The following is a 14,211-nucleotide window of genomic DNA, read 5'->3' as shown; positions in this document are numbered from 1 at the left end:
TCTCTGACTTATTTCACTTCTTGGCATAATCCCCTCCAGTTCCATCCATGTCAGTGTAAATGGTGGGTAATCATCCTTTGTGATGGCTGAGTAATACTCCATTGTATACATGGACCACATCTTCTTTATCCATTCATCCGTTGATGGACATTTGGGCTCTCTCCATAGTTTGGCTATCATGCACATTGCTGCTGTGAACAGTGGGGTGCAGGTGCCCCTTCGGATCACTACATCTGTATCTGTGGGGTAGACACCCAGTTGTGCGGTTGCTGGGTCATAGGGTAGCTCTGGTTTTAACGTCTTGAGGACCCTCCACACTGTCTTCCCGAGTGTCCGCCCCAGCCTGCATTCCCGCCAGCAGTGCGAGAGGGCTCCCCTCTCTCCTCATCCTCACCAGCATTTCTAAAGAAATGATAATAGTGACGACAGTGTTTACGAGCCTGACTTTGGTGACTGTTCACTGTGTACTGGGCCCGGGACGTGTCACACCGGCGGTTAGCCTGAACCTCACCACAACCTGGAGGGGTGGGTGTGTTATTACCCCAAATTAGGGATGAGGAAACGGTGGTGCAGAGAGGAGGACTCGTCCAGGGTCGTAAAGCCCTAAGTTGGAGCTGAGATGGGAAGTCTGGTGCCTTTTCGTAGGCGTGCTTTCTCTGATGGACGGAGGAGCAGTCGGAGCCACCAAGAACCGCAGAATGAGGCTCGTCTCTGCCGGACACACACAGGCTCCAAGGGCATCAATGCTGGGCCGACATGGCAAGGAAGTCAGACAGAAGCGTCCCACCGCAGCTGCGGAACCCCTGGGCAGGGCTGGCCAGGCCTCGAGGCCACAGAGCTTCAAAAGAGGAGTTATTTCTCCTGAATTATTGAATGAGGGATGAGTCTTGCAGCGGGGAGGCCTGTTGGAAAGAGAAAGGGAGAGGGGTGGACGGAGAGAGTGACAGAGACACAGACAGATATGCCCACGGGGTGCTTCGTTGTACCCTGGAGAAATATAAACACCAGGTTGCACGTGTAGTAGAAAGAAACTGGGGCTCCGTGAGAGCAGCGTGGGCCTCGTAAACAGGGGCCCGTACTGGAAACCAGAAATCATACCAGGACTCCAAAAATAGAGCCTGTTCAGGCGGCCCCACGGTCCCTGGGGGAGCCCATGGCCTTGACGCCGTGGCCCACGTGCAGCAGCAGCCTGCTCTCGTTCAGCCACATCCTGTCCCGCTAGCAGGCAGGTGGCCCTGGCGATCCAAAGGCTCTGTGCTCCCCGGAGGGTCGACTGTGTCTGTGCTCAGAGCCCCATCCAGCTGGCGAGTGACACGGCGCTGGCCGCCTCGCCCCCAGAGCAGCCAGCAGAGGCCCGCGGGGAAGCAGCCTGCTGTCACGGAGAAAGCATCTGCCGTCACTCATCTGCGCGTCTTATCCGTGGGCAGTCTCTCCTCCCTGCCCGGCACGGTGCCAGGGACAGCCCCCACCTGTGTGGCGCCCACTCTCAGGGCGGGGGGATGGCAGTGACCCACACAAATGCACATGGCAAACCGTATGGTGTGGTGAGTGTGTGTAAGGGGGGGACTGAGTGAGTGTGGGGGAGATGGCCAGGCTTCCCTGGGGGAAGACACATCAGCGGGAAGCTGGGGAAGGAGCCCTAGGCTAGGAGTCAGAGACTTGGGCTCTGGTCCACCCTCCCACACGGACGAGCTGTGTGACCTCGGGGAAGTCACTTCCCCTCTCTGGGCCACTTTAGGAAAGGTATAAAGATAATATTTTTCAGCTCTTAACCCATCAAATCACTAGGAAGTGAAGCCGTCCTGCTTTGAAGGGTCTCTGTAGGCAGAGCTCTGGGCTCCGCGGGGCTGTGTGACCAGCATCATCACAACCCCACTTGTGAAGCACGCAAACTCTGCTAGGCTAAGCCCTCTAAATGCCTGAGCTTCAAGGAAGCCTTACTGTTGTTTTCACTCACGAGGAACCTGAGACTCCGAGAGGTCGCGTCAGTTGCCCCAAATCACACAGCTGGTGCACGGCAGACACAGAACCCAGATGAGGTCTGAGCGCAAGGTCTGTGTGCCTGCACGCAGTGGGCGCTCCACAGAAATGTGCCTGCGGATGCCGACCCTGCCCTGGGAGACCGCTCACGCGTGGCCTTTCCGTCCCTGCGGGGCGTATCTTCGTTGCGTGTGGGACCTGGGGAAACACGCCAGCAGTCGCGGAGACCTCAAGTTCCGCTTCTCTGGTAGAGATCCATCCGTGCAGGTCAGTTCAGGAGTGACTCGGACCGAAGCTGGGAGTCACTGTGTTGTGCAGCTGAACCTGCTCTAACACTGCGTCCGCTCTGCATCACTAACAAATGAAAAAAAAAAAAAAAAAAGTGACTCAGAGCAGATGTCATGCAGGCCAGGAGCTCAGAGCTCCCTGTGGCCCTTGGCGGAGAAACTGGCACTTGGCTTGTCAGGAGGCGGACAGAAGCTGCATTTGGCACCGTTAAAAGCAGAATGGCAGAGGCGAGAACAGCACAGATCAGGGGATGTGTGTGTTGGGGGGTTGCCAACTGAGGGATCATCCGGCCTAGGGGATTCTCCTGGTGCTGGAACATTCTGACTTGATTGCAGCGGTGACTGCATGAATCTGTACTTGGGGTAAAGTTGCATAGACACACAGACACACACACACACAAATACATGTGACAGTGCGTGGAAATGGAGTGAAGTCTGTAGTAAACTGCATCAGACCAATGTCAATGTCAGTTTGTACCACAGTGACGTCACATGTCACCCAGGCGACAGAACACGCGGGACTCTGTACTGTTCTGGACCTTCCTCTGACTCTGTAGTTTTTCCAAATTCAAAGTTTTTTAAATTGAAAGGAATGAGACAAGACCTGTGCACATCACTGATTCAGTCTGGGGTCAAAATGAAAGTGGGTTTGAGACCAACATTTCGAAAAAAGGATGTTACCTTACATGACCTCAACTTCAGTGGGTGGAAAACCAAGATGACATTGTGTTCCTAGAGCTGGTTAACACTGGCAAGCATAAGGAAGGTTGGTGGAAAGTTCTAGGTTCCGTCCCTCATGGCTGTCCCTTGTGACATGAAGCCAGTTATACAGATTTCTCAGCCAAAGAGTTCCTTGTCTGTAAAATGGGGAAGATTGTACCAATGTCCTGCAGTCTGTAAAAACCAAATGAGATAATAAATATATTAGCTTGGTATACAACAGTGTTCAACTAACCTTAAAGCAAGGGTTACAAACTGTGGCCCTTGGGCCAATCCAGCCATGCCTGTTCTTGACCCTATGGCCCATAGCTGCCTCGATGCTGTAACAGCAAAATCTGATGGTTGCAAAAGTGCCAGTAGGGCCTGCAAACCCAGGAACGTTTACTATGTGGCCCTTTACAGGAAGACATTTACTAAGCCCTGTACTAAAGTGCCTCACCACACAAATACGTCTGACCTTTGGCAACGGAGCAAAAGCAGTTCCGTGAAGGAGTGATACGCTTTTCAGGAAATGGTACTGCAGCAATCAGACGTCCGGAAGCAGACACAGACGAACCTCAAGCCAATCCTCCGCCTCGTGCAAAAATGAACTCAAAATGCATCACGGGCTTACATGTAAAATGCAAGACTATCCATCTTCTAGGAAAAACGGAGGAGAAAATCTTCAGGATCTAGAACTGGGCAGAGTTCTTTCTTAGACTTAACACAGGGAGCATGACCCACACGAGGGAAAACTAATAAATTGAACCTCATCAGAATTATAAACTTGTGCTCTGCAAAAGACCCCATTAAAGAGGATGGGGAAAGAGAAGTATTCGCAAATCACGTATCAACAGAGAACTCGCCCCAGAACATAGAAAGAATGCTCAAACCTCCACAGAAGTAAACAACCCCATTAGAAAAGGGCAAAAGCCATGAACAGACATTTCACCAAAAAGGATATACAGTGGCAGGTAAACAGACACACACACACACACACACACAAAATCAGATAAAAGATGCTCGACAGCATTAGCCATGATGGAAGTACAAATTAAGACAGTGAGATATATTTTTAAAAATGAGATATGACTACACAGCTATCAGAATGGCTAATGCTGGTGGGGATGGGAAGAAACCGGGTCCCACGTGCATTGCTGGTGGCAATGCAGAGTGCCACCCTGACAAACAGGCAGTGTCTCACAAAACCCCGCAACCGCACGCACCCCAGAGGATCTTATGTTCACACAGAAACCCATACGTGGATGTTCTTACCGGTTTTACTCGCAATAGCCCCAAACTGGAAACACCCAGATGTCCTACAGTAGGTGAATGGTAGGTGTGGAGACAGCACCCTTGGACGTTCCTGGGTGTCCCCACTTGTGGGAGGACCCTCTCTGGTGTAGAGGACGCTGTGGGTGACTTTATACATCCCAGTCCCAAACCACTGTCCCTCTCATTCTTCCCACAAAGAAGCAACACCCCTTTGCCTTTTACGTTTTCTTGACTCCTATGGGGAAATGCGGAAGGACAGGCACAGAGCAGGCACCTAAGGAAGATTTCTTGAATAAATGAATGAAAACCAGAGGTGAACCAGTTTTCCTTAGAAGCTTCATGAAAATACAGTCCATTATAGGCTATTGTCATGATTTATAACCCAAGATATTTCCTCTAGCAAAAAGTATGTGTGCATGAAGAGATAGAGAAGAAAGGGAGAGAGGGAGGGACGGAGAGGGAGATACTATTTCTAAGCCTTTCCCTTGGTTATGTTTCCCTTCCTGGCAATAGATGTTTATTCAGATTTTTAAAATGTGCCTCCTTGATCTTCTTCCTAAAAAGAAGTCTGATGATGAATTATACCAGAGGATTCTTTCGAAACAAGAAAATGTACGTAAGTCTTCAACCTATATTTCAAGGTTACTTAAAAATAGTTTATTACAATATATAAAACATAATATTATAAGAAACTACTTTTGCTTTCACATGTAAAAATAATTTATTACAATATACGCTTTTGAACACAATGCAATTATGTAAAAATATGTGTACAAATATAAAAATGACCACAGGTATTATTAAAATTTGGAAAAATATTGAAAGCAGGAAAAAGAGAAGAAGTTTGGTCATACCTGCTACTCAGGACTACTGTTACTGTTATCTTCTGCACAAGGTCGGGTATTTTTATTTATTTTTTAAGATTTATTTATTTGAGAGAGAGAGCAGGGGGAGGGGCAGTGGGAGAGGGAGAGAGAGAATCCCAAGCAGACTCCACACTGAGTGCAGAGCCTGATGCGGGGCTTAATCCCAGGACCCTGAGATCATGATCTGAACCGAAATCAAGAGTCATACCAGGCACCTCTAGGTTTTTTCGAGTTTTTTTAAGATTTTATTTATTGAGGGGCACCTGGTGGCTCAGCCGTTAAGTGTTTGCCTTCACTCGGGGCGTGATCCCAGGGTCCTGGGATCGAGCCCTGCATCGGGCTCCCTGCTCTGCTGGGAGCCTGCTTCTCTCCCACTCCCCCTGCTTGTGTTCCCTCTCTCGCTGACTGTCTCTCTCTCTCTCTGTCAAATCAATAAGTAAAATCTTTTTCATGATTTGACACAGAGAGAGAGAGAGAAAGCCCCCAAGCGGGGGCAGGGGGGAAGAGGCAGAAGGAGAAGCCAACTCCCTGCTGAGCAGAAAGCCCAACACGGGGCTCAATCCCAGGACTCTGAGACCAGGACCTGAGCCAAAATCAAGAGTCCAACCAACTGCGCCAACCAGGCGCCCCTAGACTGGATATTTTTAAATACCTAATTGGTTTATTGGTTTTAACTGATTATACTACAGTGCATTCTGTTCCTCTCAGTCTTTTATATGGAGTTTACGTTGCTTTATGTGCAGTGAAACGAGCCAGGTCTTGGAGTCTTGACTGGTGGAGGTTGATATCCTGGTTCGTTCTTTCACAAGCTCTCAGAATCCCAGGTTCCCCCGGTGCCTCGGGATAGTGATTCCCGGCCTGCGGCATCACGGAAGGGCTAAGAGAAGCGTGTATGAAGCACCTAGCGAAGTAGTAGTTAGACCCTGAATCATGACAGCTGCCCACGTCCCCCTGGCAGCCACAGCAACCCTCTTCCTCATCGTCCTCATCATCACTGCTCCATGAGAAGGGGGGGATTGGGAGGGAGTGTTTCTCCCCCACTCCTCTGGAGCCCATGGGGAAGTGTGAATCTCTGCACCCCAGGGAGGGGGCGGTGCATCATCACCGTCACCATCACCGTCCTAAGGACCACGGCTGCCAGGACCGTTCCCATCACACAACGCCCAGGGTGCGTTTCACACATGATTGTATTCCATCTTTAAGGCAGCCCTGTGAGTGGCCATTATTATTTTAGTTTACAGCTGAGGAAACTGAGGCTCATTGAGTTTCAGTGACTCCCCAGTGAATAAATAATGATGATCACGGTGATACTGGTCACTCCACGCGTAATATGAAGTGGGGTTCTAGGGCAAGAGTAAGAGCTTTGCCGTCTGCAGACCCCTGATCTGACTCCACGGGCAGCACCTACAGACCACGTTCATCACAGTGGTGCCTGCTGCTCACGGACAGTTAGTCTGGCCAAGTGCTTCCAGTGAGTACTTTTATTCAATGCTCATGATGGCCGCCCGACTTCTAGAAGGGGACAAGCAGTGCCCCGAACCGGCGCTGCTCTTGGGATTCATGCAGTTGGAGAAGTGGGTGTCTGGGGTCGGTGGGGCTGAGGGACCAGCACAGCACGCCCCTTCCTACCCCGAGGAGACTGCGGAGGAAACACCCCAACTGCCCGAGTACTGGGCTCCTCAGCTGGAAGAGAAGCCTTGCTCTGTCCGAGCAAAGCCGCGAGGGTCTGAAACCATGCGCGGCCTCGGCTTGGACGCACAGAAGCACTTTTTATTGGTGTCGTTTTCCTAGTGAAGCTGGACGTGCCCGGGGTGGATGCCAGCGCTCCCAGCACAACTCTGCAGAAGACAGGGCCCCTCCCACCCTCCACGTCGGGGCTGGAAGGACTCCGTACAGAGGGTCCCCCCATCCTTCCCCAATTCTGAACTGATAACAAAGGGTCGGGAATACGCGCACAGAAAGGTCGGCTTCACTACGGAGACGCCAGCTTGGCGGACGTGGCCTACCTGCACAGTGAGCCGAGCTTCCACACTCTGAATCCCAGGGTTCGCCAGATTGCCTACCTTGGTGCGGATCAAGCCGGCCACCTCTGCGGCAGGCCCTTCGCTGCCCAGCGCACCCTGGGCCAAGGCCACACCACAGCCATGGCCTCCCCATGAATGCTCCATGTCAAAGAGGAAGAGGCCAGACAAGCTAAGGGAGCCACTTCCTGCTGATGAACCCACCAATCACATCGCGTCCCGCCTTCCCTGGGGTGTAGTGAGTAATCCTTCCCCTCGGAAACCAGAGGCGTGGGGAAGAAGCATTCCCATGCAACCCCCTGAAGTCATGGCATTTTCCAAGACTTCATAAGAAATGAAAGATACTAATTCACTATTTTTTTAAAGTATGTTCTATTTTTTTTTTGAGGGGAGGGAGGGAGTAATACAGAAGCAAAGAATGCAGTATTCTTGAGACTGTATGTCTAATGAGAAAAATAGATTTCTACCATCAAACCCTAAGTAGGACAATGCCTAGAACAGCTAATTATGCTTAAGAAATATTTTCTGATTATGTGGTGAAAGATAAAAGCATTTCTTTTCTAGAACTTAAGATATATTAGATTTTTCCTTTGTTTATTTGCCCTTCCCCCCCCCCTTTTCTGTTTTCTCCAGGACTTGGAGGAATTAGAAAAGGGACTTCAGGTCAAACTGTCAGACACGGAAATGCTGGGGTCTGGTGATTCTGAATACATCACTCTGGCAGATGTGGAAAAGAAGGAGCGAGAATACTCTGAGCTGCTAATAGATAATGTATGTGATGGATTTTTTTTCCTTTTTCCTTATAAAATCCTTGGTTTCTGGGGCAGTTAAATTAGTGAGATTAAAGAGATGGCCCCTAGGAGCATGTTTAAGACTTGAAATCCCTGATGTGCTCTGCCCCAAAGCCAGGGATCCAGTTTCGGAAAGAAAGTGATAGAGAAAGTATAATGAAGGGGCCGAGATTTACAGAGTTTTTTTAAAAACTGAATTCCCCTGGTTTAAGTTTTAGATTGATCTTTTTGTCACTCAAAGCAGAGATTGCTCTAACCCTGTATGTCATTCCCAGCCTGTGGATCAAAGCGGATTCTAGCTGCTAACTTCTCCAGACCCTGGCATCACTCATAAAAGCCTGCTTTAAATTCCAGAGAGGCTGGTGATGGGTATTAAGGAGGGCACATATTGCATGGTGCACTGGGTGTTATACGCAAGTGATGAGTCATGGAACTTTACATCAAAAACTAGGGATGTACTGTATGGTGACTAACATAATATAATTAAAAAAATATTATTTAAAAAATAAATAAATAAATTCCAGAGAGGGTGGCTTCCTTCAAGTATCCCTTTTTGCATTTCCATTCCACTACCCCCTGTTCTTATATTAGGTATTAAACAGTTTTTGGGGGGGGGTGGGAGAACCCAAGCACTGTGCCCCACACTGGGGATTCAGAATGACCTTAGACCTGGCCTTGCCAGAGAGATGCACAGGCTAGCCTAGTAGGGGGACCGGCAGGTGAGCAGATGCGGACTTTATAGCTTACAAGTGTTGTGATAGATGAAAACACCGGAAGGCGGAGGCACAGTGGAGAGAGGAATCCATTGGGTTAGGAAAGTCTTCATAGAAGAAAAGACCCATCGAGAGGCCTTTTGGGAGAAGTGTGGGGGACACTTGCCAGTGGGCTGGCAAAGAAGGGAGCCGGGGGGGACCAAGGAGCAAGCAGAGCCAGAGAAAGCCAGAGATCGGGCCTGAGGCTTTTCATCTCATGCCAAGGGGGTGGGAGTCACTGCAGCTTAGCAGCGGGGGACGGCTGGATCCATTTCTGTCTTAGAAGGACAGCTCCGGCTGAGCAGTGGAGGAGAAGTATGCGCTCTGGGGCTAGGGCAGTGGGAAGATTTGATGAAGGCAATTGGAATAGGAACAGAGGGGTAAGAAAAAGTGGGAGAGCTAATAGGGTAGCTGATAATGAGGTTTGGAGGAGAAGAGGGTGTAAAGGATTAGTTCTATGGAAATAAGGATCCCCGAAGGAGAAGCAAGTTGGGAGGGGAGCTGGTGAGTCCTGCCTTGACGTCTTGAGGTGGAGATGCCCGAGGATGGAAAGTCTCCACTAAGCATAGGTCAGAGGACATGGGAAGCGGGGATGTTCATGGCATGAGTGGCAGAGGGAGGGTGCTCAGCCTGGATTCCTGGGTCCGAGGGCTCCCCAAAGCGGTGGACCTGTGTGTCCGTGTCCGTGTCTGTGTATTTGAGGCCCATGATTTGTAGTATGCCCTAGATGCTCTGATGTATGGTGACCTCCAGCAGTGGACGCCCTTGCCTAGGCTGTGTGCAGAATGGGTCAGGAAAGGAGCCTGGTGCTCAGTCTTGGATCCTGTCAGCATTTAAGCAGGAGGAGCCAAGGAGAATTGAAACAGAACAGCAGAGTACGGACTCTGAGGGACCAGGAGAAAATCATGTCATGGACGCCAAGGGAATCAAGAGTTTTTAAGAACAGAGTGGGTATCCTGGCTCTCTGGGGCTGGAGTAGAAGAGGCAAAGTTGGCTGGACATCCAACTCTGTTTGGAGGTGGGCGGGGTGTCACAGGGGGATAGTCAGGTCCTCTTAGAGCAGTCAGGAAGGAGGCCATCCAGTGGGGGGCTGGGAGCAGGAGGGAAGCCGGAGGTTTGAAGGAGGGGCTGCTGCCCGGCTGGGACACACTCCCCTCGGCTGTGTGCGACCGCTGGGCGGTGGCTGGTCAGAGTGACTTAGTGTTTCGAGTTGCATTCGTGTCCACCTGTCACGCCGCAAGGTCAGGGCAGGGTTCCTGACCCCGCTCATACCCTGTGCAGCAAGAGGTGCCCAGACAAATTCAGAGTCGGACAGGCCGAGCCGAGGTAGAGAAAAACCACAGCTCGGGGAGGTCAGTGGGTAGACCTGCACCAACTCTGCCCCTGCCTCCCAGCTCTGTGACCTAACTTCCGGAGCCTGTTCCTGCAGCCAGCCAACACACATTTCACCTGGACACAAACTGCGTGGGGCACAGAGCCTGACCCCTCCCTGCACCGTAAAGGGAGGCGGTTATGGCTGCTAGTATCCCGGTTTTCGGAACTCTGGGAGGCTGGATGAGCCCCAACGTTCTCAGCCACTTGGTGATTCCCACCTTTCCTCCTGATAAGATGGGAGGAGAAGAAAAAGATTGTAAAGCGGACTGTTTTCATGGTCAGCACTGTCTGCCATATTGCTCTTTTGAACTCTTATGGCAGTAACTAAAATGTAAATGGCCATTCGTGCTTTTATTTCCAGAACACGGTTAATCCCTTTTGGAGATATGGAAGCTTCTAGGAGCACAATGGCAAATTTCACGCACTCCCCAGGCAGCAATCGTGGCCTGTTTAAGAGTCTTTAAGCTGTTTACACTGGGTGATCTCATTGTGCCTGCCTGCCTTATCAGCAGAGCACTGGTGTTTGCTGAAAAGCCACCTTGAAACTGACTGCTACCTACAATACACCAAGGAAGAACCTCTCTATAGAACTCGATTATTGCCAAGATAGACTCGCTCCCAACTGCACAAGTGTTTAGGATCTCAGTGTGTGATAAGGAATGAATCGTAATTCTCAAGCATGAACCCTCTAGCTTTATAACTTTCTTAAATAAGTTTTCTACACCCACCTCTTGCTTTTCATTCTCATTTCACAGATGGAAGCTTTCTGGAAACAGATGGAAAACATCCAGCACTTTCTTATGGACCAATTTAAGTGTTCCAGCTCCAAAGCCCGACAGCTCATGATGACGCTCACGGAAAGAATGATTGCAGCCGAAGGGTTACTGCGTGATTCTCAGGATCTGCAGGCTCTGGTATGCTGGAGGGGGCGGGGAGGGAACCTGAAGATACTCGCACTAGGGATGTGGAATCCGGAAGCTTGATGCACCACAGAGATCAAGTCGAACACCTTGAGATTGTAGATGAGGGAATAGAGCCCAGAGAAAAGCAGTGAATCCATCCATCCATCCATCTGTCCAACAATCCATCCATCCATCCATCCATCCATCCACCCATCCATCCATCCATCCATCCATCTATCCATCCATCCATTCATCTATTTGTCCAACCATCCATCCGTCCATCCATCTGTCCATCCATCCATTTATCTATCTATCTTTCCATCCATTCATCCATCTGTCCATCCATCCATCTGTCCATCCATCCATTCATCCATCTGTCCATCCATCCATCCATCTGTCCGTCTGTCTGTCCATCCATCCATCCATCCAACCATCCATCTGTCTTTCCATCCATTCATCCATTCATCTGTCCATCCGTCCATCCATCCATCCACCCATCCATTCCTTAAGTGGAGATTGCTGGCCAGTTTTGTGTTGTGGCCGCATAGAGCACTGGCTCTCAATCCTGGCTGCACGCTGAAATTATCTGGGGAGCTTTAAAAAGTACTGATGCTGGGGTCACAGATGGGGCCCCACCCCAAAGACTCTGACAAAATGAGTCTGGGGTTTTAGAGCTCTGGGTGACCACAGTGAGGAGCCATGTTGACGCCCACTTGGGTGCATGGAGCTTCCTTTTCTCTCCTGACAGCTCCATGAATCACCTGAGGAGCTTTCAAGAAATGCCTATGCCCAGAGCTAACGCCCAGAGATCCAATCTGATTGGTCTACAGTGAAGTCCTTGGTATTGCTGGTTTTAAAGCTCCCCAAACTGTTCTGATATGTAGTTGGAGATACAACCCACTGGAATAGAGGAACCCACAAATCTGACTTTGAACCTGCCTCAGCCACTTGAGGCTGTGTGATCTTGAACCAGTTACTTAAACCCCCTGAGCTTCAATTACTCTGTTTATAAAAGAGTGGTCCTAGGAGTTTCTGCAGACAGGGCCCAGGGAAGTGTTCAATGACCCTAACGCCCTAGTCACCGTGGGGTTTCTCAGCAGTGATTTTGACCTTGCCCTGCTGTGTGCAAGGCCCAGGGCACACCATGCACCCGTTTCTCCTTGCAAACTCATGAGTTCCATTTCAGACCTGTGCACTCACCCAGGTTATACCCAGCTCAGGAACCTGCAACAGCCGCCCTGCCCTTGGCTCAGAAACTCAGCAGCTTAGACCCACAGAGCAGGCCTTCCCATTTCTCCACAATGGCCAGAGTGTGGTCCACAGACCAGCAGCCTCAGCAGCCCCCGAAAGCTTGTTAGAAATGCAGGCCCTCCCCACCAGTCTCAGGGTATGCATTTTAACAAACTCCCCGGGTACAACAGCTGTTTGAGAACTTGATGCTTTTGCTCACCGTGTACACATACGATCTCCCTTTCCTCCCCGGCACTGCTGGAAGGTGGGCAAGGCAGATATGTTATTCCCGATGAGCAGGGAGCCGGCTCAGTGACTCACCTAGGATTCCCATGCTGTCTAATGACATCGCTGAGCCCAGGCAACCAGCTTCCGCATTTACCATCCAAATCCCTGTGAATTGGATTTTAATTCGATAAGGCAACTGATATTAATGCTTATCAAAAGAGAAAGACTCTTGTTTCCCTGTTTTTTTTTCCTTTTTATTTAATTATTGTTCTGTCAGCAGGATATTGATGCAGGAAAAAAAACTGTATCCTTAGCTGACCTCGGCCCAAGTGTTAACCAGTAACTTCCAAACAGAAAGAAGGGAAAGAATTATGGAGGTTATCAGTACGCCCTTCTCTTAGCCAACATTTGATGAGTACCACTTGTGGGCCACGTTCTGTTACAGAAACAGTATTACAGACTCGAGCCGGAAACCTGAGTTCATACCACAGTCTTCCGGCTTGTTAGCTGGATGACCTTGGGCGGGTTACTTAACCTCTCTGGGACTCCATTTCATCATCTGTAAGTAGGGATCAGAAGAGCCTGCTCTGAGAATATTAGAGAGCGGACGATATGTAAGGCCTTTGGAACAGATCCCGGCCCATGGGAAGTGCTCGGTGTGTTAGTGCTTAGACTCTGCGGGCCACAGGTCTGCAGGCAAACAGACATCAACAAATCCTCACGGTGCTGCATGCAAAGGGCTATAATCTGTATTTGTACAGAAGAAGGATGCTCTGCCTGCATCCTGTGTACCCCCCCCCCAAATTTAGCTTCTGTATCTCATGTTATGTTGCTGATCAACTCCAGAAGGCTGTAAGTTCTTGGGTCGGTGTCTGATCATTCTGGCCCGGGCAGCTGGACCGACAGTGTTCACGTGGCATCACAGAATATCAAACTGGTAGGGTTCTGGAAAGGGCCCCAGCGGTGGTGAGAATCATTCTCCTGGGATGTCTGACAAAAAACTGTGTCAAGAGCAGTGCCAGGGGCTTGTAGATAATTATGACAGCAGTTCGCGTTCCCGAGGGCTTACTACGTTCCAGCTGCTATTTTGAACGCTTTACCTATTTTAACGTCATCTTCACAGCTCTGTAAGTTCGGTGTCCGAGGGGGACGCTGTACCCAAGGTCTGCAGCTCTGACGGGTGGAGCCGAGTTCTAGCCCAGGCACTGAGCACCTTGCATGATCTCAGAGCAAGGCAGGGCCCCTCGCCTCCCATCCAATGTCCCTCTGCCCATGCTCACCTCTCTCCACTCCTCTCTTTCTTTGAATATAAATCCGCAGGTTGTGCTGTCACTACTGGGCCAGGGAGGTCTCATCGCGCTACCTCGGAGGTGACTGCCGTGGGTGGTGTGGGAGCCCTTCTCCCCAGTGTGGCCCGTCTGTGTCTGTCTCCCTCGCCCAGCAGAGCCTTCCCACCCAGCGCGCAGCCACCCAGCGCGCAGCCACCCAGCGCGCAGCCACCCAGCGCTTATCCTCTTGCGCCCCCTAGTGGTCACGGGCCTGCTGACCATTGTCCAGTGTGTCTGATCGGAGGAAAAGGTTCAAAGCCACTATCCTTGGACTAGCTATGTGGCCTTCCAGAATAAGCCTCAGCATTCTTGTCTGTAATTAGGGATCCTTATGCTTGCCCTGATCACATGTGTGAGAACCCAGACCAGTGCAGCTCAGCAAACCGTGAGGCCCAGGCTGGGCAGTGGGAGGCTCAAACCCCGCCCCTGTCTTCAAGGGCTCCCAGTCCTGCCTGGGACTGCACCTCGTGATCAGCTC

General features: G+C 50.5%; 1 protein-coding gene across 4 annotated transcripts in view; it reads left to right on the top strand.

Annotated features, from left to right (window-relative positions):
* EVC (EvC ciliary complex subunit 1) overlaps positions 1 to 14,211 on the top strand; it is a 63,208-nt gene that overhangs the window by 17,443 nt on the left and 31,554 nt on the right. For 3 of the 4 annotated variants that reach the window (XM_026514378.4, XM_026514376.4, XM_026514380.4), the window contains exons 6-8: positions 4,755 to 4,853; positions 7,762 to 7,899; positions 10,801 to 10,959. In XM_026514378.4, the coding sequence (XP_026370163.2) occupies positions 4,755 to 4,853; positions 7,762 to 7,899; positions 10,801 to 10,959 (396 nt within the window). The remainder of the gene's footprint in view (positions 1 to 4,754; positions 4,854 to 7,761; positions 7,900 to 10,800; positions 10,960 to 14,211) is intronic. The other variant, XM_026514379.4, reaches the window with a different exon arrangement.

This window comes from Ursus arctos, unplaced genomic scaffold (genome assembly GCF_023065955.2).
Source record: "Ursus arctos isolate Adak ecotype North America unplaced genomic scaffold, UrsArc2.0 scaffold_9, whole genome shotgun sequence".
NCBI lineage: Eukaryota > Metazoa > Chordata > Mammalia > Carnivora > Ursidae > Ursus > Ursus arctos.
This window is presented reverse-complemented; position numbering and strand designations above follow the sequence as displayed.